The sequence below is a fragment of the Prionailurus viverrinus genome, chromosome D1 (assembly GCF_022837055.1).
Source record: "Prionailurus viverrinus isolate Anna chromosome D1, UM_Priviv_1.0, whole genome shotgun sequence".
Classification (NCBI taxonomy): Eukaryota; Metazoa; Chordata; class Mammalia; order Carnivora; family Felidae; genus Prionailurus; species Prionailurus viverrinus.
In genome coordinates this window covers 98,469,699-98,496,655 of record NC_062570.1, presented here as the reverse complement: position 1 = coordinate 98,496,655, position 26,957 = coordinate 98,469,699, and the positions used below count along the sequence as shown (strand labels likewise).

Genomic DNA, 26,957 nt, shown 5'->3' with positions numbered 1-26,957 from the left:
CTGTGCCCTGCAAACCAGTGTGAAGGAAAATGAATTTCTGTTGGGTAAGAGGTCAAATGAACACAATTCTTTAAAACTGTGACGTTGAAGGAAAAGATATAAGATGTTCTGTTATAGCCACTGACCAAATGTGTTAGTTCATGAAATGTCATCACTTACATGTTTTAAGTAGCTTTTAATGTAATCTTAGAACAAGGATTTCATTCCTTTTCCTCTGCCCCTCGCCCTTAATGTCTCTTTTCTTTTTTTTTTCTTTTTAGTGAAGTACAACTGACAGATAACATTAATTTCTTATTTCTTGCCTATTAAAAGTAAAGTCCTTTTCCTTTAGTTAAAAATACAGGTTTTTTGCTGTGTCCAAGGCATCTCAGATTGAATCACTCAGTTGTACAGCACCACCATCCATGAAGTCAGACCATTTCTGAGAATATTGACTGTTGTTACAAGCTCTTTTGCACTGAGTTATTTGATTTTTATGAAGATAAAGTCTGATGAAATTTCTTACCGTATGAATAATTTGGTGATTTTAAGATTTTAAGGAAAATACATTTTTAAAATTTTAAGTGAAACAGGGAAGGGAGAACGTTAATCTTTGGTATGTCTTTTTAATTTTCTACTTTGTGACTCCATTAAAAAAAGAAACCAACTCTGTAATTTTGAAGTAGAGATTCTGAAATTACCACTTTTCTAAAAATACCACTTACAGCTGAAACTTAATATATCTAAGCATTTTAGTTCTGGGGATGATACATATTTTCATAAAGATGTATTTCCAAATGGAAATAGCACTGAGGCTTCTGAAATAGGGAACCTTTCCAAAACAGGCTTGTGGTTGCCTGGGTGAAGAATATTAGGTTGCAACACTCAAAAAGGAAATCCTGGCATAGGAAGCAATTGATGAAGGGCAAATATCCAGAGTCTAATGATGCTTTTAAAGGCACTTGTGTGGGCCTGCACGCAAGGCCTCGCCAATACCTCTCAAATTAAATATCGTATGCTCCGTAGTGTGCTGCGCCATGCGTATACTTCCATCTTTGCTTCTGTTCTACATAATCTATCATTCTTATTTTTAATCTTCTATAAGTACTAGTCATCATCCTAGTGAGAATCACAGCCTTTTCTCGTTCTGCCCTTTGTGAATATGTCATTATAATAAAGCAGCAGGGCAGCTTTATGGTGTTTTCAAAATCAAGTTCATCAGCATTTTTAGACCATCGGTTTATTATTTAGTGTCATTATTAGGACTAGGAATACTGAATATTTTATAACTCTAATTTTATGAAAGATCTTTCTCCTTTTTCTCTAAGTGTGGTCAGGGGTAGAGAGGTGGTATTCTCATTTTGTAACAGAGGAAGCTAATGCCGAAGAGAGGCTGCGTGAAGACTGGAGTCACATAGATGGGGGCAAAGGAAAACCAACATCCTGGTTTGTAAAGTTTTTTAGCCTTTAGCGCAAGTTCTTTCCTTGTACAACGGTAGAGGTACAATGTGTTCCGGGCTATTCTTGTTTAAATGGAACTCTTTATGTACAGATTTTCTTTTCAAAACAAGAAACATCTGAGTTATAAAAAGGTTTGACCAAGGAAATTATTCTGGCCCTGTTTTTACAACTATCTCCGATCTCAGAATCTCTCAAAATAATTTTTAAATTGGTTTATGCCATTTGGGAGGAGAAGAAAAATTCACAGAAACAAACTCACCTGATTGTGCAAGTCCAAAAGAGTTGGAACTCACAGCATTCAAGCTTTAATAACATTGCTGCAGCAGGTACCTACTTATTAAACTAATTTATTTTATTTTAATTAATTAAATTTGACCTCTGTTTTAAGTCAAAAGGTACCATCAGTCTACTTAATGTTGAAAATGTTAAGGTTTTTTGTTTGTTTGTTTGTTTGTTTTTTGGAGACTTCACTTATTACAAGTATGGAATTTTGGCTTTGGGGAAGAGGGGACCTGAACCAGGATGTGAACTAGGAGCTACGGAGGGCATTCGGGGGAGGGCTCTAAACTCCCTGAAACATGTGCAAAACATTTGGGGGGGCGGGGCAGGTTCTTTAGTTCTTCATTACGATCTCAAAAGGGTAAGTGAGACATACTCCCTCTCCCTAGTGGTAAGATCCATGATCTAAATCAGTCCTTATATAAGGTTGGAATATAAAACATTTTATTTTCCCCCTCAAATGAAGAGGGCCACATATGAATACTTTGCTTCAAAACGGTGCTTTAAAAGCCAGAAGTGTTTGCTGGGGATTGTTCTCAAATAGATCATAATTTATAAATGGAAAGAGATATGGTAGATTAGTCTTGCATTCTGTCGGAAAGTTAATAAACTTCACAAGTTGTAGTAAGTACGAGTTACAAATTAGTTCCTTTCTGAAACATTAGCCACTTCACAATTATTTTTGAGGACTAAGTACTCTAGTTATAAAAGCCAGATATAGAAACAAATCTTGAGGCTGGAGCAAAGGAAAAAGTCACTCAAAGGAGCTCAACTCACCATTAAAACCCAGCCAGCGTGCCAGATTGTAATGATTTAAATCACTAATGAAATTCATGTTATTTGAGAGGGTTTTTTTTTTTTTAACATTAAGTGTGGTAGTAATTTTCCAGTAGTCAAATTTAATGAAAACATTTACTCATGTAAATTGGAGCTTTATTTTTATATATTAGCTTTACTGTTTTATTTGTTTTTACTAAAAATAGTCACTCTTTTCTTTATATTTGCTCATGGAATCTTTCAGAACCACTTCTAGAAATGGCATCATTTTGCCATAAGTATTTTGTTTTCTCCCCCATCTAGTTTTTATGAAGTAGTGCTAACTCTGCCTTAATTTGATTTGGCATCCCTGCAATTGAACATTTGTAAGTATCGTGTATTATGGCCCATCTGGGTTGTCATAGAAACCAAAGACCTCCATCCTCTTCCCTCTAGTTAAAAATGGAATGCAAACAGGGCTTCAAAGTGACGTTTTTCTAGTACGAGTGACAGCCCTGTGAAGTGCAGAACAGAAAGGTTTCTTATTGGTTTTATTCTCCCATGGCCTATCGTACCGGTTAACTCCGATGCGCAGCTTTTCTCTTGAAAATCTGGCAAGATACTAATGGAATTTTTAAAATGTAAGCATCAGGGGGGGGAACAAGAATGCAGTTAATCCTCTTCCTGCTCTTTTCTTAGACAAAAATGCAGTGTTGGCTGGCAATGTTTTTGTTTTCTTCTCTGTGTTATTAGCTGGTCTGTTGAAGCTGTGGGACACGTGGCGGAAGCACGGATTAGTCACCACAACTGCGGCTTTCATTATCAGGCTTGTTATTTATTTCTCAGGTCAGGTGAATGTGGTTTTCTCTCATTAGAACCTACAGGCCCATTGGTTAACTACATGGCAGTAATTTATTAGAGCAGAAATTTGTTGAAATGGCAGCTGTAATGGCCTGTCATTGGACCTGCTACTAAAATATCGTAGAGCCCCGTTTCCACCACCTGGGTAGTCACAGAATCCTTGCCTTTGATGGTTTTTCAACTTCTGCGTTCCCTTCAGCTTCTGTATCAGAGCAGAACGTGACTTCTGTGATGTTTTGCTCCTAAACAGCTGTGTTAATAAATTCTAGTGTGTGATTTCAGTTGTGTTAGCAAAATATCTGGGTCTGATGGCCAAAGAGATGTTGAACTGTTGGTGTGGCATTACTCAGAGTTTAGAGTGTCAGATTCTTATTTTGACATAGGTTTTGAATTTAGAAAATGACACAAATAGTGACCTCTGACTGTGAAACAAATAATGAAAAACTGGCATCCAAATGTATATCCTAGTAGGAGTGTTGCAGAAAGGTTGGACTAAAATAATTAGTTGCAATGGGTAAGTTTTTGGTCCGTTTTAAATCTACTTGTTTTCAAAAGGAAAACATTGAAGTCCTTAACGTACAATTGGACTGTTAGCTAGTTTCTGGTCATTGTGTACTTTCTTATTTTTAGTCCCACATCTCAACTAATGGTAATTTTTAACAGTGAATTCAGAAGTGTTATGAGTATTATCATATATTGATGAAAGACACCCAGCAACTCCTAGTAGAGTATACGTAAGAGGTAGGGGGTTAGTGGCTATTCTGTCTAAAGGTAAGAGGATGTAGGGGCGCCTGAGTGCTTCAGTCATTACGCATCTGACTCTTGATTTCGGCTCAGGTCATGCTCTCACAGTTCATGAGTTCAAGCCCTGTGTCGGCTCTGCACTGATAGTGTGGAGCCTGCTTGAAATGCTTTCTCTCTCTCCCTCTCTGTCTGCTCCTCCCCATTCTATCTAAGTAAATAAATAAACAAACAAACAAACAAAATGAAAAAAAAGAAAGGTAAGAGAATGTAGTTTCCAAATAACGCTGTATTCCTTGGCGTATAGTGTGGAAGTGAATAATTTGTTTTCATGGCATAGAGTGGGAAATGAAGTAGCAGTTTCTTCTTGTTAAGCATGTTGCTTTCTTCTTTAAAGTTTACAGTCTTTGCTTATGATTTGATGATGCCATTTGTTTTTTGGTTTTGTTTTTGTCTTTTTGCAAGTAGCAAGTGGTTGGAAGTGTTAATATGCTAGCCTCAACTCTCCAGTCAATTTAAAAATTAGAATCTTCCCTCGATCATTATTCCCATTTATCAGTATCTGTTAAAAACAACAACAACAACAACAACAACACAAGACTAGGGATGTTGCCGGTTGTTTAGTAAATGTCACATTACCACCAGCTTTGCAGAAGGTTGTGACTTTGCCTTAGCACAAAGGAATGGGGCAGGCATTTCTATTCACCACGACTATGACTCATCCTCAGGAGAAAAGTTAAGATGTTTTTGTACATAGGAGACAGTAGGGCCTTGAATGAAATGAAATGTGATGAATTTCTTATTCACTAAGAGGCAGAAATTCTCATGTAGGTTTCAGTCTCTCCTCTCTCTCATCCCTCTGCTTTGTCATCACCAGTTATTGGTTGCTAATAAGCAACATAATACTTGCTTTTGTCTGATCTGTGTTTTTAGGTATATTTTTGCGCAGTTCTCCCGTCTCTTAACCACCAATCTAGTAGCTGTTCAGCTCTTTTTACATTACACATTTTTCTTTCGGGTCCTGCACAGATACATTTTAAAATTTCCTTTCTAAAAATAGACATCCATTTTTCAAGTACAAGTATTAGAAACAAGATAGGTTAATTCTATATTTGATTCTTAAAGAGCAGTCTTCTAAAATGTAAAGAATAGGGCCCAGTGGAAGTGGATATATATGCCTTTCATTGGGTCCGTATTTGTTTATCTTCATAATAAGGGGCCTAGGGGCGCCTGGGTGGTGCAGTCGGTTAAGCGCCCGACTTCAGCCAGGTCACGATCTCGTGGTCAGTGAGTTCGAGCCCCGCGTCGGGCTCTGGGCTGATGGCTCAGAGCCTGGAGCCTGTTTCCGATTCTGTATCTCCCTCTCTCTCTGCCCCTCCCCCGTTCATGCTCTGTCTCTCTCTGTCCCCAAAAAATAAATAAACGTTGAAAAAAAAATTAATTAAAAAATAATAAGGGGCCTATAATCAGTCACTAGCATCTATGTTTGCCTTAGTCCATTTCTCCAAAGTAATAGTTTTAATTATTATTGATAGCCTATTTTAAAATTTAAAAAAAAGTTTAACGTTTATTTTTTGAGAGATAGAGACAGAGTGTGAGCAGGGGAGGGGGAGAGAGAGAGGGAGACACAGAATCTGAAGCAGGCTCCAGGCTCCAAGCTGTCAGCACAGAGCCTGACGTGGGGCTCAAACTCATGAACTGCGAGATCATGACCTGAGCCGAAGTCGGACACTTAACCAACTGGATTTTATTTGTTTTAATTGTTTTTTATTTTATTTTATTTTAATTTTTTTGTTTTATTTTATTTTAATTGTTTTTCTTCCCCCAAGATTTCCTTGGAGTTAGCATTGCTCAAAATGTACACTGTCCCGGGTTTGATCTTGTCCTCTGCCCGTGGCTCCACTTCTTCTGTTGCTTGCTCTCTGTTTACATATTTTAAAAAAATCTTCCAATAATTTTGCTTATTAATATTCCATAAGAAATGTTATAGTTCTTTTGCACATACATCTTCTATTTCCTGAAACACTGTGTAAACTTTTAAAGAATATAACTTTAATATTATACCACATCAGCAGATACAGTCCTATATACTCTGTAGGTAAGTTCAATAAATCTTGTCCTCAAACCTTATACTCCTCACCATCCCATTCACAGCCCTAACATCCTTTCAGATCTAAGATGAACGAGTGATTAGCAAAGTAAATACAAAACAGCAAGCAAATTGTTAGTTATGTTTGATTCAAAGGATGTTCTGAGAACCTTTTCTTTTTTTTTTTTTTTTTAAACGTTTATTTATTTTTTGGGGACAGAGAGAGACAGAGCATGAACGGGGGAGGGGCAGAGAGAGAGGGAGACACAGAATCGGAAACAGGCTCCAGGCTCTGAGCCATCAGCCCAGAGCCCGACGCGGGGCTCGAACTCCCGGACCGCGAGATCGTGACCTGGCTGAAGTCGGACGCTTAACCGACTGCGCCACCCAGGCGCCCCCTGAGAACCTTTTCTAACGCTGCTTTAAATGTGTGTGCTAATCACACAGATGGAAACCCATCTATGAGTAAGTTGCCAATCTTTAAAACAAGGAAGGCTAGAATGGTTTGTATTTGCAGTTCATGCCCTTGTCCTCTGTGATTCAGTAATCTTTTTAGCCTCTCGCCACAGTAGTACATGTATATTCCTGAGTAGCAGCCTGATTGCTGCTGATGGTACTAAAATGTTTTGATAGGAGCAGAAATGCGCTGCCACCTTCCTCACGGGCCCAGCGTTCAGAGATGACCTGTTTGCACGTGGGCCTGTGGTGTATCATTTTTTTGTACGAGAGCAGGAGAATAAGGTGTGACTCTAGTTGATTGAAGTGGTAGTTTTAGATTCCAATAAGAGGACCTATTGCTGGTGAGGGAGGTTGAAATTGCAGAATGAGTTTGCAGCGTGAGGCAGGTCTGCCCAGCGGCAGGTTGATTTCCACCGGGCAACGAGCAGCACACGTAAACAGATGGCCCAACAATGAATGAGTCAGAGCGACAGATCCTGAGCAGATACATTGGCTTTCACCTGATCCTTAACATGGTTATAGAGAAGGGAACTTTAATTTGTCTGCCACTCTCAAAACTGAAAAAAAGTACTTAGTGAATGAAATTTTATTCACTGGGAAATGGGAAATATGCATTAGTAGGCAGAGAAGAAATCTGATTGTCCCCGGATCTGGACATTGAAAAACCAACGTTTTCAGGAGCTGCTGCCTTAGGACTAGGTTTGCTTTATCTTTTGGCATATTCACCATCATTATGCTGAATGCTTCAGCATGTAATGTGCAGCAAGAAAACATTAAAACTGTACCTTAGATATTGGGTTTTAAGGAATTATGAACTTTAGTTGGAAGCACAAATCTGATACCTGTGTTAAGAAAAGCATTTTTAAAAAAAATTTTAATGGTTATTTATCTTAGAGACAGAGACAGAGTGCGAGTGGGGGAGGGGCAGAGAGAGAGGGAGACACAGAATCTGAAGCAGGCTCCAGGCTCTGAGCTGTCAGCACAGAGCCCGACGCGGGGCTCAAACTCATGAACCGTGAATTCATGACCTGAGTCAAAGGCGGGCACTCAACCGACTGAGCTACTCAGGCGCCCCAAGAAAAGCATTTTTATAAATTTTTTTTAACATTTATTTATTTTTGAGACAGAGAGAGACAAAGCATGAACGGGGGAGGGTCAGAGAGAGGGAGACACAGAATCTGAAACAGGCTCCAGGCTCTGAGCTGTCAGCACAGAGCCTGACGCGGGGCTCGAACTCACGGACCGCGAGATCATGACCTGAGCCGAAGTCGGCCGCTTAACCGACTGAGCCACTCAGGCGCTCCAAGAAAAGCATTTTTAATTTTTTTTTTTCCAACGTTTTTTTTTTTTTTTATTTATTTTTGGGACAGAGAGACACAGAGCATGAACGGGGGAGGGTCAGAGAGAGAGGGAGACACAGAATCAGAAACAGGCTCCAGGCTCTGAGCCATCAGCCCAGAGCCTGACGCGGGGCTCGAACTCACAGACCGCGAGATCGTGACCTGGCTGAAGTCGGACGCTTAACCGACTGCGCCACCCAGGCGCCCCAAGAAAAGCATTTTTAAAAAGAATACTGTAATACTGTAAGTATCTTCAAAAAACATACATTGATGTAAGTTTGTAATGGTATTAAGCAAAAGGAAAATATTAATGGAAAAAAACGTTTAGTTTCAAACATAAAGCATAGAAAAAAGGAAGAGGTATAGAATTCCCAGATCTAATCATCCATCTTCAAAATGTAAATATAAACAATCATTTCTCTGCCAGACATTTTCAGAAGTACTAAGCATCTCATTAATTTTCAAAAACAAGATTCTGCTGTAGTTTTATAGCTCTAGAACAGTGTTTTCAGTATAAGATTTGATGAAGGAAATACTGTACCACTTGAGTTCCTATGCTTTAATTCTCTCGTTATCAGGTTACACTTACCATAAACCAATCTTCAGTTGTATACACTTGCCACAGAAAGTGAGGTAGTAGTGCGTAGCATCGTTGGGATGTGAATAGCATCATTGACCTTCCTTAGGTCACTGTGGCTAGGGATGTACCCAGAAACACAAACTATCATGATGGAAACCTTATTCTGAGATGTGTGAGGACTGTGGATGCCATTAGTTAAGGCAGAGGTATAAATATAGCTACCTTTTGTTTCCCAAATATTTGGGATCCTATTCAAGATTAATTGTGCCAGCACCTACTTCTCCAATTGGCTTTCGGTTTATCTGCTCAAGCATGTAACACGTAGCCTTTGCTCAGGCACTAATCTACCTTTTTGCATATGGAAAGTAGCGTTCCGGGTGCTGCATTAAAAACTACAGGAGAATGAATTATTAATGGAATAGGTCTCTTTCTTTCTCTCTCTCAAAAAGGGAAATCATTTATGTGGCCACTGTCAAGAAGGATAGAGAGAGACTTAGTGGTAGTTCTTAACCAGTTTTTTTTTTAAATGAATTAGTGGGGAATATGTAAGGAGAAATACCTTCGCACGTATATTACCTTCACAACGTGCAGCTTTGTAGACACCAGTGTGATCTAATTGTAATATAGATCACCCTGTTAATTGTGTCACCCTGTAAGCTTTATTACACCGAGTACATTTCTTACAGGATCCCACGTTATCAGAGGTTAGAAAAACAACAATAATAAACTTGGAGTTGTAATCTTGTAAAGATTACCAGAGGATTTTCACATCACTTTTGGTTTAAATCAGTTCCCATTATCTGTTTGCCGGTTTCGGGCTTTACATGTTCAGCTTGTTTTTGTCCACACATGTATAATTGAGCTGAGTATGTGTGCCGATAAGTAAAGGAGCCGTGGAGCTGCCTTGAGCTTCTGCTTAAGTCTGCAGCATTAAAGTGTTTCTTTTGTTGCGTGTGCTGGTCTTGCAGACTCTGTAGAGCCTTATCAAATGCAGCCAGTTGGTGCTGCTGGTATGAAAGCACAGGGGAGCTCTCATGTGGAAGGTTAATGGAGTGTAATTATAAAGAAAAATGAACTGCTCAACCACTCTATCTCACTCTACCTGCACCAAGAGTGACAAGTGCTCTGATCTTTTGTAAACCCGGGAGCAGAGGTTTAACTATCTAAAATTATGACAGTATAACTGTCACACAAACAAACACCCTGTGAAGTATAGGCATGCACCCCTGTGTGGGAATGATTCCTTCCTGTTACAGGGTGTCTCACTTAGGAAAGGAACACCTTCAGCCACCAAGAAAAGCTGCATGTTAAACATTGTACTTTCGTGTCACTTCTTCTTTTCCAGTCAGTTTGTTCCATTTTCCTTTCCTAAATATGCCTTCTCCCCTCTGATTAGTGGCAAGGCTGACAGCCTGTACACGAGTAGGTCCATTCCACTGTATCCATCAGACAACAAATACCCTTGCTTTCTCCAAGAAGGCCCATCTTACCTGCCCTCATAGCCACCCTTAAAACAACTGGGTTCTTTTAAAGGAGATGGGAGCAGTCATCTCTCCTCACTCTCAGCTCCCAAACAGAGTAGGCTATAGGAAGTTCAAGTACCACCTGACAGGGCTTTCTCCCAGGATCTATGTGTGGCAGAGAGATTACACACATTTCTACAGGCTCGAGGTGGAGTTAGATCCTTATGTCCTTCCGTTGAAAATATTTCACAGGAAATATTTAGTAAGGAAAATTGCAGCTGGGAGACACAAGGACAGAGAAGGACCAAGAAGACATTCAAAGGGCGTGATGACTAGACAGATCTGTGTTACTCGTGTGTCACATTGCCAGTGAACGTTGCAAAGTCGTCCTGCTACTGGAACAGCTGAAGGGTAAGCGGAGCGGATTGCAGAGCTGGGTTGATTTAGTGCTTTTGCCAGCTCAGCACAGAGTTGAAATAAGGTGTTGCGGAACGATGCAACAACACAAAACCCCTGACACCTTGTTCTTACCAAGTCCGAAGCACAACCACTCTTGGCGAGGCTGTGCTGCCTACTGAAAGAAGCAAATGCAGCATCACGTCCATTAGGCCTGTGGAGACTAAGCAGAAGTGATGGCTGTGTCACTTGCACAGCAGTCTTATTGACTGAGCCCTGGTCTTACATGATGGGTGGGGGAGGAGCATCCGGGATTCCTCGTAGCAGCCCTGAAAGCGGGAAGGCTGATTTTAAAACCTCTCTGTGTGGTTTATAATGCTGTTTCCCCAGTCCCTTTGCATCTGGGTTTTGATCATCTGTGCTCTGTTTTAAAAGCAGAATAGCTGTATGGTTTTTATGGCAGTATGATAAATCTGCTAGTGAATAAAAATTTTAAATCCAGCTTTGTATTAGTGGCTGAGGGGTAAAGTTTGCTGTGATATACTCCTTTAAAAACCCACTGGAACCCAACATTTAACCAGTTTAAATGTTGCCAGTGTCCATTTCATTTATTAAATTGAAGCCATTGGTCCAGAAGTGAAGCTTTGGCTTGAGGTGGAAAGAAGGTTAGCAATAGAATCTTAAAATTGTCCATCATACTCCATAGGTGAGGAAGCGTATTATTCTTGTTGGTTTGGCTTCAGCGTGTATCCAGTGTATGCTCCACTGCCAGAGAGAATATCTTTGATGATAGCAATACAGTCTCTGGCATTTTGGAGCAAGTTATCCGGCACTGCCCAGCTCGTTTAAGAACATTCCCAGCCTTTCCAAGTGCCGCGGGCAGTTTATAGGAAAAGTGCCTCAGAGTGGGCACAGTCCGTGTAATTTGCTCCAGACCGATCTCTTGAGCTGTCCGTGCCTCACCTCTGGCGGTCACATTTCCAACCTTGACTGCATCCTACGGCTTCTCTCCTGCTTGGCGCCTCAGTTTGTTGCACAGCTTACTTCCTTGGCTTTCAACAGCCTGTCATTGTTTCCTGGCAGTTTCCTGTATCTAGAGACTGATGTCCAGCAAAGGACATCTCTCCCCCTTGGCTCATCTCCCCACACCAGTATATTCTACATTCAGTCCACTTGGATATCACCCAACCTCCTGTCAGCCCCAGAAGTGTTGGCTCAGACAAATGAGCTCCAGCTCTTTGTTCAGTGAACAGAGCTTCATTCAGACTAGTTTCCAGAGGATAAGGATTCCATATTCTAGTGCCTGTTTTACTATTAGGTAACTGTGTAACTTCTGGTGAGCCATTGCTCACCATATGCCTTAGTTTCTCTGTCTGAGTCCATGACGCTTGCTCAAATCCACCCTACCCTACACAGTTGTGAAAATCTTATTTGATAAGAGGGTAAGAAGATTTACAAGTGTAAAGTGTTATGTACATGTATGAATGATTACTTAAGCTAAAAATATCACACCATTAGGAAAATTGTGGAAAGCGGTACCATCATTTTTCATCTAGGGTTCACTCAGAAAGTTAAATTCTTGAAAGCTTATTAAATAATCCGTATGTTGACAACATGAATTCCTCTTTTCTTAATCACATAAATTAAATGATTTTGAAAAGTCTCAGTACTCAAAAACAAGAACCAGTCAATGTAGGAGACGTTTCTAGTGTTCTGGTTGGATTCCAGATACCAAATCCAAGTGATGATGTTTTGCTTACGATAATTCCCTGGACAGCTTCAACAAGGTAGTTTTCATTTTTCTGACCTCTGCAATGTGGCTGTTTTAAGCAGCTGCTTTCTTCAGCCCTGGAGACAGCCCCAATTGGGTGGTAGAGAAACTGATTCCAGTGCATTCTTAGGCCAGTGTCACATGATGGGGAGAGGCTTAAATTATCTGTAAGGTCCTTTAAGCTGTTGTGATAAAGTTAGCACATTTATGGAACACATCGTTACTAAATTTTTCATTCTTTTATATTTTGCAACATCGTTTGTCTCTCTTCTGTCTTCAGATATTTTCTCTTAACCATATTCTTCTCAGTGCCCATTGATTACTTGCTTCGTATGTCTGCACCTCTTCCCACAAACATCACACCCCAGCCCTTTTAAGGGGTAAGATTTTAATTAACCAGAAAGCCATTTTAATTTTCTGGTTATCTGAAATCCTTTTTGACTCCCCTCCTATTGTTGAACATTTTTCTGAGTAATGGCTGATTTCTCTCCTAGTAACTACAGTTTCAGTGAATGTAATTACTGTAAAGGGATTGAAAACTGGTAGCCCCTGGGCTTAATCTAACCGGCAGAGATACTTTGTTTGCCTGAACAGCATTAAAAGCAGTTCTTACATTAGTGCCTTTACAGGGCTCTCCCTCTCAAGTTGACCTTAGTCCCTATCACTCCTTATTATCTCATAGCTGGCCTGCTTCGTTCATATACATTTACCTGCCTGTGAGTTTTCGATCCCAGATTGGAACATTTTTTAATGATTTAGTTTCTTTGTAGTGTGTCAAGATCATCATTATGAGCATTAGTTTTCTGTGTATGGCACTTATAGAAAGTATAGATCAAGAGATTGTATTCTTGCCATTCAGAGATTCGTAGAATTTTAAGCAGAAGAGGATGTTGGAGACTGAGTGGAAAAGCTGAGCCTAAGAATAGGTAAGTGTGTGTGTGTGTGTGTGTGTGTGTGTGTGTGTGTGTGTACAAAATATTTACGAGGTGCTTTTGTGGCTTGCTATACCAGGTAGTATATAGATGTGAGGGTTCCAAGTCCTTACAAACAAGTAAAATAATTAGGGGGCATGCGGGTTGGGTGTGGAACTAGATATGAGGAACAAGAAGTGTTTATTAAGTCTGACTCTAGCCCTGGCTTGAGACTTAGGACAAGTCACATAGATGCTCGGAACCTTAGTGTGTCCTACCTGGCAGGCAATATCTATCTGATAAGATTGTTGTTTTTATTGTAACCGTGATAGAACTCGCCAGTGCCACATTAGACTGTATCTAAAAGTCAAGAAACTGCTCTGGTACATCCAGACAATGGAATATTATTCAGTGCATAAAAGAATGAGCTATCAAGCCACAAAAAGACATGGAGGAAATTTAGATGCATATTAGTAAGTGAAAGAAGCCAATCTGAAAAGGCTGCCTGCTACATGATTTCAACTACATGGCATTCTGGAAAAGGCAAAATTATGGGGACAGTAAAATGATCAGTGGTTGCCAGGGGTTAGCAGGAGGGAGGGATGAATAGACCAAGCTCAGAGAGTTTTTTTAAGGCAGTGAAGCTATTCCATAGGTTGCTATAATGGTGGATAAATGTCATTATACATTGGTCAAAACCCATAGAATGAATGTACATTAAGAGTGAATCCAGGGTGCCTGGGTGGCTCAGTCGGTTAAGCGTCCGACTTTGGCTCAGGTCATGATCTCGCGGTCCGTGAGTTCGAGCCCGGCGTCGGGCTCTGTGCTGACAGCTCAGAGCCTGGAGCCTGTTTCAGATTCTGTGTCTTCCTCTCTCTCTGACCCTCCCCCATTCATGCTCTCTCTCTGTCTCAAAAATAAATAAACGTTAAAAAAAATTTAAAGAGTGAATCCTAGCATCAACTATGGATTTGGGGTGATAGTGATGCGTCAGTTTAGGTTTATCAGTTTTAACAAATGTACCGTTCTGATGGGGATATTGATAGCGAGGGGGAGTGGGTATAGAGGGTATATGGGAATTTTCTGTACTTTCTACTCAATTTCACTATGAATTTAAAACTGCTCTAAAAACTAAAGTGTGTTTTTCTAAAAATCAAGGGACTGATCCTATGTTCAGTACATGTTCTCCTGTCTTCTGACCCTGCACCTCAGTAACTTTGTTGGATGTGGAAACTGGAGAACAGTAGAGGTAAGAAGGGTGAGCTCCACCTTTCGTACTAAGAAGCATGCTGAAAGAAGATAAGAGCAACAAATCATTTTTACTGCAGCCATTCCATCTTTTCTAAACCTTGGAGAGAGAGAGAGAGTGTGTGTGTGTGTGTGTGTGTGTGTGTGTAAAAACTAAATATTCGTATAGAGTTGGATTTAGTGGTTTTCATAGCCTGTGAAAACTGTTTTTCTTCACACTTAGGATTTAATAAAATACTTAAGTTCTTTAACCAAATGCTTTTTATTCATTCAGAGATTATTCATGCTTTTCTCCCGTGTTGCTGAATCTCTAGCTCTCTTTAACAAAATTTCTAGTACTGACAAGTTAAAACAAAAAAAAGGCAAACCTGCTTGGAAATTCCGAAAGAGGAGTTCAAGTTTCTTCCGTCCCTGATGCAGAAAAGTCAGACTAAACCCAGAGTAGGGCAACTCCCCCTTTGTCACGAGTCTTGGAAGATCCAGTCCCTTGGAGTTACCGTCTCTCATCTTGGCGGCCTCCGTAGGTCGTGGCGTTGCTTCCTCTGCGTTGTTTCGCGTGGGGTCTTGTCAGAAAGCAAATTCGTAACGCTCTTCGTTTTTCTCTTCACGTGATTGTAACAAATACTTTGTGATAAGTTAAACTACTGAAATAGCGATTACTTTGTGAAATTAAGAGACAGTAAGTAGCTTTGGAATTTTCTTTTAACCCGTGTGTTTAATGCTGTCATGGCAGATGATAACAGTTGTTTTTAAACATCCAGAGTGTTGTTCAGGATATACTTTTGTTAAGAGATTTCCCAATTCAAAATGTCAGTGTTTAGTGATTGGTAGGACTTCCTTTTATCGCATGTAAGGAAAATATTACATATCCTCAGAAAATATTTTCTACTTGATGTATCCTGACATAGTGTATTGTTATAATACTGTTGTCTTTTTCTCTCTTTTAAGAAAAAAAAAAAAACCTGCAGAATTAAGGATTGTTAAAAGATCCCCGCCTTTACCCGTGATTGATTTGTGTCCTGGTACATGCATTCTGCGTAGAATTTGGTTATCTGTTATATTTACCTCTTCCGGCATCTTATACTATCTTGTGTTTTTGTGGAAAGAGGAATTCCTCTCTCGTTGTACCCAGGGCTTGCACAGAGGCAAAGCCATCTTTTAACTGAGCAGTGTCCCATAAAATGGTAGAGGTTTGGGGTTTTGTTCCTCCTTTTCCCTCCACCCACGTAAGGATCATTACTGTATTTAAATTGTATTTTCATATCCAACTTGTGAGGGACAGCTACTACACAGCAGCCTCCAATCATAATTCTCCTGTGAGGAAAACCAACCAGAGCAGCCTCAGGACAGACCAAAGAGAATTTCTACGGTGTGTGGAACAACTCTGACACTAACAAGGCAATGCTGCCTTCTAAGTTGGGGGAGAGAGCCAGGGAATGATGAATGACAGTCTGCTGGTGTGTGGAGATCTGTAACACATAGGTACAGAGGGGCATGCATTTTGATAAACTGGAGCCTAATTTGCAAATTAATAGCCTCCATGTCATATCTCATTGTGGTACAAACACATAGATTCAGGCTCTTTCTTACATTGGCAAAGCAGCGAAATTGTGCAGATTATAAATGGTTCTCATGTGTTTTGTTTTTCTGCTATTCTCATTACTGCATCTAGAGTGTTTGCTGGGTCAGGTTGCATTTAAATTGGACATCTATTTTATGCATTCAGAATATGGCCCTGAACTGCTGTAGAGGTATAAGAAACCTGGGCTGGTACCTAGATTTCTGTACAGGGGAATATACAGGGAAATATTCCCTAATGTGTTTGATTTTTGAGATAAAAAGGCGACAAGTAGCATTCTGTTTCTTAATCCTGTACTTTTTTGGGTGATTGTCATTAAAAAACTAACAAAAATATTTGATTAGATGTTAAAAATCAAGTGATTGAAATACAATTGACATTGGAAGAGAAAGTCACATTTAGTTAGCTGTTGCTCTGAGTTAAAAATTCATACTAGACAAACTCTGTTATTCACTGGTTACACATCCCTTATTTTCACATTGCCCTCAATAGTTTTCTAAAGCATTCCCTTCCATTAATTCGGTTGATCCTCAGTATTTTTCCGAAGTAGGCAGGACAGTATAGCTTAATGCTTCAAGAAACGTGGAGAACTTAAATGTAAACCAAATGGGTTCTGATTTTGGCTTCCTTCATCTTTTATTGTAGAGAACTATCTTACCGCCACCATTCCCAGCATGCAGGGCTCTTTTTAGTCTGTCTCTGTGTTTATACTATTTTGCCCTCACATCTGGGTGTGTTACATACTGGAGAACCGTAGTGCTCCGGGGGCCACATCTCTCTTGAGTACAGTGGCTACATTTTTTCTTAATTTGGTGCAAATAAAGGCAGTTCCCAGGTTCTTAGAAGGGTCCCTCGATTTAGGCAAAGTTTGACTACAGCAGTCTTAGTCTTTTATAGTCACGCATAAGAAGGGGTGGAGTTTATCTGTTAGAGCATGAATGGACCAAGTAAGAAAAATGTAAACCGCATTTCAATCAGGCTCTCAAATAAAGGGTCTAATCCCCTATGGAGATGGAATATAAATCCCATTGATATGAATAAAAGGTCTAATCTCCTCTGGAGATAGGACGTAAAAACCTACTGATGTAAATGTCTGTGTGTGTGTTTTGAAGGAAAAGTAAACCCCAAAGAATTTTTTTTTAATTAAAAAAGTAAGCCAAAGTCTAATCAGTACCAAGACATGTGTACTCTCCACCATCTGTTAAGCATCCATGTAGAGAATTTTGAACTTTATTGAAAAAACTGGTAATTCCAACAGCTGCTGTTTCTTAATTCATGTATATTGTACTCTCCTAGTTCCGTGACACTTTGCAGAACTATAAAATGAGTATCAGTGTTCGCAACTCTCTAAGACCAAGCAGACCCTCTTTAGTAGACAGCATAAACAGTTCGGTGTATAAGATGAGATGGTTGTAGCTACTGCTTCTGTCAAACAGGTGGTATGCTTAAAGGGTATATCCCTTTTTAAAAGGTGTTTTAATAGGTTAGAAACTGTTTAATTTTAACCCCGAAACTGAGTATCGGAGAGTTTGGGGAAAACTTTCTAGTGCCTTACAAAACAAATAAAATGCAGTTATTTTTAGTTGAGTATATTTTTATATCTGCTGCTGCCAATATTCCTCCTCCTCCTCTGTCAAAATCCTGTCCTACATGTCTCCCCTGAATATTCCCTCTAATAACTTCAGTGCATATTCTTTCCTTGAATTGCACTTAGTGCATTAGAAAAGGGAGTTTATTGTCCTTCCCTTGTGTTCTTGTTCATAAAATGGTAGGTAGACCCTTCACTCAGAGTTCTGGGTGGTTTTTTTTCCTACTTTCTTTTATTAAACACACTTTTTACCCTGGATTTGATTTTGTCATTAATTTTATGTCAGTAACGCATACACTGTTCTTCAGAACATAATCTGCTTCCTGTGACTTCAGTGTTGATGTATATTGGCGTTACTAATAAATGCAGTGGTTGAATTTCAGACAGTAGAAAACGTGTGTGTGTGTGTGTGTGTGTGTGTGTGTGTGTCCGAGTAAATTCTGACTTCAACAGATGTAAGTTTCTCCGTGTTAGTTTTTCTGTTCACAAAAATTTAGTAGCCCTTGTTCCCTGAGCAAAATTTTTTCACTGCATTTTAGGTAGGAAGATAGGTAAGATTTGTTCTTGACTTTCTGTATTTGTGAAAAGTTTCTGTCTCTGGCATGAAGGGTGGAGGTTCTGTTTTCATATTGTATGACTGATTCATGGAGGGGACAATGGATGCATTTTTAAGGCAGTACCATGTAAGATGTTTGAGTGGGTGTGGCCCTCTCATAATTGATATAAAACAGATAATGCAGAATGGAACACAGACAAGTTGAGTGACTGATCACTGACATGCAATTATGGAGGGCAGGGCCCTGCACCTGGAGTTCCTTCTGAGAGAAGCTTTCTAAAATCTGTGTGACAATTTGATGGAAATAAAGTGGTGGCTTGATTGGAGGCGTGGGGGCTGTCCTGCCATCTCTCCATCTCCCTTCTGTATTGACTGGTGCCATGGGACTTGGAATGATTGACTTACGTAGCTGAAACACGAACCCGAGTTTCTGTTGAGTTGGACCTACAGACTTCTGCATTTTTCTTTGGGATCCGTCTTGCTGTTGTGGGAACACGTTGATAGTATCGCTGAATGTCACAATATTGATCACCGTGACTACCTGTCTCAGAAACTGTGACTTGAAGTGTTACAGGCTCTGTGAACTCTTCTGCCTGAACAAGCCTTGATAAAACCTAGTGATGAGAATGTCAAGGGAATCTGAGGCTTGGAATTACATGCTGGGTTTATGGAGCAGTTCTTGACAGATGAATTGATTGGAGGGGGCGGTCCTAGCCATTCTGGACACCGGGCCCACGGGCCTATTGTTACAGAAAATATATTAAGGAAAGAAGATGATAAGTTACTGACTTTTCTCCCTCCCTTCTGCCTTCATTCTTTGCAGTTTTTCCTTCCTCATTGCCTTCTCTCCCTGCTCCCTTTTCTTTTTAACTTTCATTAACTTATTAGTCAGTGACAAATGGCCAGTTTGTGACACTTAGCCTTTTTTCAAAGCTTCAGGTTAATGTTCCAAGATAATTAGCTACATTTCAAGGTCTCCTTTATATGTGAATAGCATTCAAAGTACCAAATTGTTTATTTTGTATAACCTTCACTAATGACCAGCAGAAGTCCTTGCCGAATCAGAAGTCATGATTTCTTTGTTTAAAACACATAATAATAAAAGTATAGGCTCCTTTCCTGTAGAGATGAGAGGATGCTTAAGAACTTTGTTTGGTACAGCATGTAGCTAAAATTTACGAAATTTGGTAGCAGTATGCTGTCACTGCCACCCAGAACTAGTACTCCTCCAGGTCAGGGTCCTGCTGGAGTTAAAGTGACTGGTGTGTTTGCCAGCACTGCAGGACTAAGCTCTAGAACAAGACTGGACTGTGGAACTTAGAGAAGCCAGCTAAAGTGCACGACAACTCTCCCTTTATTAGCTAGTCCTTAAAAGAGTATACAGGGCTTCTGCACACCTGACTGCCTCCACTGCTAGAGCTCACCTAACTTTAGATTGTTGGTTTTCAAAATGCGGTGATAGATGTTTAAATGACAGAAGGCATCAGTGCTTCCCTCAGACCTTGATTTTTTTACAAAATTTCATAGGCATACACAACTCCACACTTGGTATTCCTCTAATGTGAACATAGCAAGGAGTGCAGGAGCAATGCATTTTCTGTGTGACACTCTGAAATATACCAGAATCTTCTTTCAAAGAAAATTTTGCCCAGTTCGTACGACCTGACCTGTGTCCAATCTGCACAGCTTTCTTCTCTTCCTGGTTTTTTGTTTTTTTGTTTTTTTGTTTTTTTCCTTCTCTCAAAGACTAATCTAAGTTCGCAAGTATTTTGATCCCTATGCCTCCCCACTGGTTCTACAGGCTTTGTTTCAAGCCCTGGGGGAGGAACAGTTGTGAATGTACTGTGACTCACTGACTCCCACTTTCGTGATTCTGGTTCTGATTGGTCGTCACCTTGTTCTAGCCATATGGCTGCCTAGTACTCTAGCCTGCATCCCTTTCTCGTTCTTTCCCCTACTGTTCCCTTCTGTTGTACACAACACTGGGAGTGGGTTCCGGGCTTTGTCTCTTGCTTCTGGTTTACCCCAGTTAGGCAGTAAGTAGGAGGGTGCACTGTGTTTCCCAAGGGTGGCCGTAGAGGAAAAAATACCCTTTCCTTTTGTGCCTGGTATAGTAATTACTTCGTTTCCTGTGCTGTTTTTGTTCAAAGTTTATTTTTTGGCAGGTGTCACATTTGTATTATATTACTTCCTCATGGTTTCTCTCCTTCCCCTGAATTAAGCTATTTTTTCTTTTTCTTTTTCTTTTCTTTCTTTCTTTCTTTTCTTTTCTTTTCTTTTCTTTCCTTTCCTTTTCCTTTTCCTTTTCCTTTTCCTTTTCCTTTTCCTTTTCCTTTCTTTGTTTTGTAGAGGTTCTGCTACCAATTCAGCTTATTTGTTACTGTGTTTCTTTAATGCTGGTTATATGTTAGGGAGGGGAACTGAAAGCAACTGTAAATAATTATTTAATTGTTACGTGTCTTACTGTTCTGACAGTCACCGCAGATCTACACGTGATACTCAAAATTGTCTGTAGCACCATCCCTACCACTTTTCCTTCTAAGCTGTATCTGTTCAATTACTCTGTCTTTTATACTGGAGAAATAGGATTTTGAAGACTTGAAGGTTAATTTTTTATAAGAAGTTGATATTTTTATTAATTTGCATTTCTATTATTCTGCAGACGGCTTCTGCAAAGACTTTGGACTCTGCATCCTTTTTTTTTTTCCCTTTGTAATATTTAACTACTCAAAGAGGCAGTGATAGCAGAGTATAAAGTTTAGACTTTCCCCACCAAAAGTGGCCTTTATATGATATTTTCATTGTCTAAAAAGTGTGATAAAAGTATAAAAAAAAAAGTCTCTCAAGGATGTATTTTGTACTGGGGCTCCTGGGTGTCTCCGTCGGTCGAGTGCCCAAGTTCAGCTTGGGTCATGATCTCCCAGCTCATGAGCTTGAAGCCCCACGTCAGGCTCTCTGCTGACAGCACAACACAGAGCCTGCTTAGGATCCTCTGTCTGCCTCTCTTTCTGCCTCTCCCCCGTTTGTGCGTGCGCCCAAGCACGCACGCGTGTGCTCTTTCTCTCAATAATAAATAAACATTAAAAAAAAAAAAGGATGTATTTTGTACTGACCTAAAGTTTTTAAAAATCCATTTTGTAAATATTCTAATATTCAAATATGTTAAGCAAATAACCTTACAAGTTTGAATTCTTGGGAGAATATGTGCAATGAAATTGGTTAGAATCATAAGCAGGAATTTGAACATCAACCTGGCCATATGGTTTTACTTAATCCTTTATTTAAAGATCTTCACTTGCTTATTTTTCTCCTTTCATAATCTGTATTAGAAAATGGCAGTCTCTTTGATCAGAAATAGCAAATCTCAGCTGGTGAGCTCACTTGACCGTGTGAGGAGTGCTGTTTATACCTCCTTCCAGCCATTAGGGCAAGAGAAGCAGTCCAAGTCTGGCCCCAAACGGTTGTGTTTTGGTTTTGGTTTTGGTTTTATATTACATGTTCTCGGAGTCATTTGCTGGTCTCTGGTCCCGTCACTTTATACATCCTGTGAAGAGACATTTACTTAGCCGCATAATCCTAGCCCAGAGTATAGTTGTGAACAAAATGCCCTTGCTTCATGGAGCCTACGTTCTGTTGAAATATATTAGAGTAATGAAAGTATCCAAATACGCATTTTTCTGGGGTTGGAACAGGGTCTAGAAAATTCAAAAAAAACCTTAGGTTTAAGTTTTTCATCCCATGTAAGTAAATTGCTCCTCTGCCTAAACAAACGTGTGTTTTCACAGATCCTATCCCAGCAAAGAGGTCCTGCTCACGCATTACACATTTAAGTAATTTAGAATGACTGTTGTTCGTGTTGCATATTTCCAGGATCAAGTTTCTTCTGTTTAAAAGTCTGCTTAATGTTTGAAACTGAGATAGAAACATGCTGTCTGTTTGAATAACGGAAATGAGTATGGCCGGTGTCTGTTTTATCAGATATAAAAAGTAAAATGACCAACAATGTACCAGTCACAGTTGTGAGTACTTTACACCCAGCAGCTTGTTTGGTACTCATAAGAACCCTACGGATATTGTTTATCACCACATTTTACGGAACAGGAAATTGAGACACAGATAGGTTAAGTAACTTGACGAACATAGAACTGGTAAGTAGCAAAACTTGCAAAAGCAAATTTGTATCTCCAGAGTCATGTCTTCAGTGCTGTGCTGTATTGCCTTTCCAGACTAGCATGCCAAGGTAATAACAGCCAAGGAATCTGAGCTCTGCTCTGTGATCTCCATTATCTTTCCTTCTCATCCGCGTGGCTCAGTTTCCCTCCATACGTAAACTGTTTTCTCATGCCATCAGTTCCTCGTATGTCGACTCTGTGAATTTTAGATGTAACAAGTTCTAGATTAAGCTGGTTACAGAAAGACGTCAGAGGCGTATAGTTGCTGCACGTTTTTAGGGCTGATAGGACAGTATCCTGATAGATATTGTTTCTTTTTGTCTTCGTTGGGTAGAAAAGAGTAGTTGAACAGCTACGGAAGAACCTGATAGTAAAGCAAGAACAACCAGACAAGTTCCAAATACAGCCATTGCCACAATCGGAAAACAAACTACAAACAGCACAGCAGCAACCACTGCAGCAGCTACAGCAACAACAGCAGTACCACCACCACCACGCCCAGTCAGCTGCACCCTCTCCCAACCTGACCGCTTCACAGGTAAAAGTGTGGGTGGGGTACCGCGGGCTTCCTGTGGCGGGCTCATTTCCTCTTGGTCATGTAGAGCTGGGGTCTGTGTAAGACAACTCTGAGCCCCACTAGGACTAGACAGAAGTTGCTTTGGTTACTTTTTTTTATACTATGAACCGGGGCCAAAATCACTTGAAGTTCATTGGCGAAAGGGAATGGTGTTACTAAGGCGCAGGAGTCACCTGATTGCCCACCTGCCTAAAGAAGAGGGGGAGCGTAGTCAGTGGCAAAGGAAAACCACTTTTCTGAATTAAAACAGAACTACGGTCTTACTTTGAATTTCTGGAAGTATTTTTTTTTTTTTTTTTGCACTTGTTCTAAAAGTCCGTGTGACTCTGCCTCTTCTGGAATGGTTTTTCTGGAATTCTTAGCAGTGAGATGTGGGAATTCCAGGAGCGGCGCCTTTGGAATCAGGTAGAAAGACATTCAGAAGAAGGGTGATACATTGCCATTATTCAGAGAAACAAAATGAGCATATGAATCTGAAGGAAATGGATGCTATAGGTCTAAACTAGAACTAAGAACTGGAGGCTTACTCACATTCTAACTTGGTTCAGCCCTGCAGATGTTTGTACTGAAAAGGCCATTTAAACTAGCCTGTAAGGATAGAAAGGCAATCAAGATACACAAAAGGGACCTATTTGCGAACGATGTTCCGGTTAAGAACACTACTCAGGCTTGATCTCCACACACCTACGTGTAATGTGGGCATACCTTTTAAAGTGGGATGGTCGAGCAGTGGCTCCTGCTTCGTAGGGGTCATGACCCCTTTAAGACTTCGTTGAAAGCTGTGGGTCCTCTCTCCAGAATGATACACATTCACACCTAATACACTCATTTTTGCACGTGATTTCGAGGACATTGGGATGTTCTGAAGCCTAAGCATGAGTACCTCTCACCCACCAGTATCAAGTCTTCACTATATCTTTATATGTGGAGAAAAAGATTATAGTTTACCCGGTTATTCACTGTGTACGGACATTGGCCTGGTTCATCTGTAACATTTTGCAAGTGAAGAGTACATTACTTCTAAACATACTAAAGATTATTAAAGAGAAGTAACATTTAGTGGAGGTTGCTATTTACTGCCACTCTCCTGAGTGCTTTACGTAAATAACATACACAGTCCTTACCTGAACCCTAAAAAGGCTATTATTATTATTATTATGATGATGATGATGATGATGATATTTTTTAGAAAAGAAAACCAAGGCATAGAGAGATTAAGTAATTACCGAAAGTCATAGAGGTGGTGTATGTGGTAGAGCCAAGATTTGAACCCAGATGTTCCGGTGGAAAATGTCTGTCCATCCATTGCTCTTCTGTACTGACCTATAATACCAAAAAAAGAAATGCCAATGTTATAGAAAATGCCAAAGTAAGAAAAAGAGTAATTCCTTTGTAAATCAGATAGCTAGAGTATAAATTTTACCATCATCTCCACTTCAAGGCTATTTGAAAATGAGGCATTCAGACCCGCTTTTAAAACCCCCTGGCCAGGATTTGTATTTCTTCCGAAGGACTGCTTATCAGATTACTTTTGTTGGAGTTGATTAGTTTGTTCTCTTGGAAAAATACAGTTTGATCAGAAAGTGTTTACATGGAAGGAGTGTGGTAGAATTCATTGTTTCCTAGTATGTGGGAGTTTTCTCTCTTAAGCCGGGAACTTTCTGTTCAAGTAACATTCCCTGTCCTACAAATCAGAGGAAATACTTATGGAATACTTCCGATAGCTGTTCCCTTCCCTAGTAATCTCAGTTCTGTGCTGCTTTGGGATGGTGAGTGACGGTAAGGGGGCCAGGGGCTATCCTCAGAACTGTTGTATGGCATCTCTCCACCTGGTAGCCCACCTGATATATTTAATAGATTTAGCTAAGCTTGTTTTATATTATTGTTTTGTTAAATGCAGACCTTTAACGTTAAAAGCCAAAAGACCCTCAAGTTTTTGGTTTCTGTCTTTACAGTAAACCGCCAATATTTGTTGGATGATCTCCGTGTGCTAGATTCTGGTGGTCCTGGTCCCTGCCTAGAATCTAGTCTATTACCATCATTTTCATTCATTCTGTAAATGTTTACTGGGTCTCTATTATATGCAAACACCGTACTAGGCAATGTAGAAGGTAGATTCACAAATAAGACAGAATCTCTGTCTTCGAGAATTTTGAAAGTTTAGAGGAGAGGAAAATGTAAACCACTAACAAAGAAGAATAAAATGAAAGTACCAGTGAGGATCTGTGAAAAGACCACAGGACAGAGTAATTTTAACTAGACGGATCAGAGATGCTTCATAAATGAGGTGGCATTTGAGCACGATGTGGACAGATGAATGCAATTTCAGTGAGGGAGCAGAGGGGGAGAGCATCACAGATGTAGAGAACAGTGCGGACAAAAGCATGGAGTCACAACAGTAAATGCGTGCCCGAAGAACAGCAAGGAGGCTGATGTGGCTGCAGCATGGACTCTGGGAGAGAAAGGGAGAAAGAGGCTAGCTTGTAGAAGCCTTCTAATGCAGACAGAACCTTTGGGGTTTGGGGCAGTCATAGGGAGTCATTAAAGGTTCGTGAACTCGAGGACAAATGAATGGGAGGTTGCATATGCCCTATACTAAATATCTAGGTTCAGAAAGGAATGGCTATTAAGTAGCAATTAAGGCAGACAAAGAGGACATGCTAGGAAGAGAAAGTTTTTTATTCTAGCATGGACCAAGGCATGGGGAGTGGGGGGACCAGCTCCCTTTACTCAGTTAACTCAAGCTCATCCTTGTATGTAGATTTTGACATTTTTTCAATCTATAGAAAAAAAAAAAAAGAAGGAAAATAGAAAAAAAAATAGGAAGAGTTGAATGCAGGTATACCCTTCAACTTCTATTCAACTTCTCACAACCCTGTCATTTTTAACGATGTAATACAAATGGAAAGAAGCATGCAGTTAAAAAAACCAAATAGAAAATAAACCCTTAGGGACAAAAAGGGGGTTGGGGTGGTTCTATTTGCAGTCGTCTGAGTGTGCAACAGTTACCTTCCACTCAGAATTAAACGAAAAGAGTCTAAAATAGGTATGGAAGTTTATTAGAGCCCATAGTAATAATCCCTCTAACTTCTCATTTGTTCATTAGAGCCTGTCTGTTTTAAGTCAGTACCTCATGTTCTGCAGGTAAACAACAATAATAACTTGGTAAAAAAATAAAATAAAATAAAAAGGATTTTGCTTCTAGTGCTTCTTGGCCTGTATTTCGGCATTAACTTCTAGTTGGTGCACTTTGGGTTTTGTCAAAAGTAACCTCTTCATGAAACCGTGTGGAAACTGCTATCTTATCTTGAAGCTGATCACAATTGGGTGGCATCAGCCAGCCAGACACTAACCACAGCTTCCAGAAAAATAATTTTATTTGTTGTTGGACACCTTTCCTCTCTGTGACTTCTCTTCTTCTTGCCAAAAAGGTCAGAGGTTTTCGCTAGGTTTGGATTTCAAAATTCTGGATTCTCTTTGTCATCTAAACTCTAACACTCCCAAGAGTTGTGTTTATATTTCCAGGTACTTAGAATACAGTAAGCACCAGAACAGGGGTAGAGATTTAAGCAATACCTGTGTTAATACCTGGTGTCAATAACTAGTGAATATATTTTTATTTTTTTTACGTTTATTTATTTATTTTGAGAGAGAGAGAGACAGAGGGGTGGAGGGAGAGAGAGAATCCCAAGCAGGCCTTGCACTGCCAGCGTAGAGCCCGATGCGGGGCTCGAACTCAGGGGCTGTGAGATCAAGACCTGAGCCGAAATCAAGAGTAAGACGTTTAACCGACTGAGCCACCTAGGCGCGCCCCATAAATACATTTTTCAGAAAGTTTTCATTGGTGACTATAGCACCAGGTCTTGTGCCTGTGTATACAGAGGATTATGTAGATGCTAGAATACATGTTGTGAAATTGGCTACAAATAAATATAAACTAGAATAAAATGCTAACCTAAGATGCGAACAAACAAATTTGTTAGCTTTCAGGGTTTTTTAAGTGTTGCGGTTAATGGTAAGTATTATAATTCAGGTGAGTTTGAGGTTTTACTCCGTTTTTTAGCATAATCACTTTAGGATTATTCAAAATATTGGTGATAATTTACGTGAACCAAGGACGCCTCAAACAAAATTACATGACCTCTTTCAAA

At 39.9% G+C, this 26,957-nt stretch overlaps 1 protein-coding gene across 24 annotated transcripts in view; it reads left to right on the top strand.

Annotated features, from left to right (window-relative positions):
- Positions 1-26,957, top strand: part of PHF21A (PHD finger protein 21A) — a 198,046-nt gene that overhangs the window by 121,620 nt on the left and 49,469 nt on the right. For 23 of the 24 annotated variants that reach the window (XM_047876956.1, XM_047876955.1, XM_047876944.1 and 20 more), the window contains one exon: positions 22,564-22,767. In XM_047876956.1, coding sequence (XP_047732912.1) covers positions 22,564-22,767 — 204 coding nt within the window. Of the gene's footprint in view, positions 1-22,212; positions 22,298-22,563; positions 22,768-26,957 lie in introns of those variants that run through there. The other variant, XM_047876959.1, reaches the window with a different exon arrangement.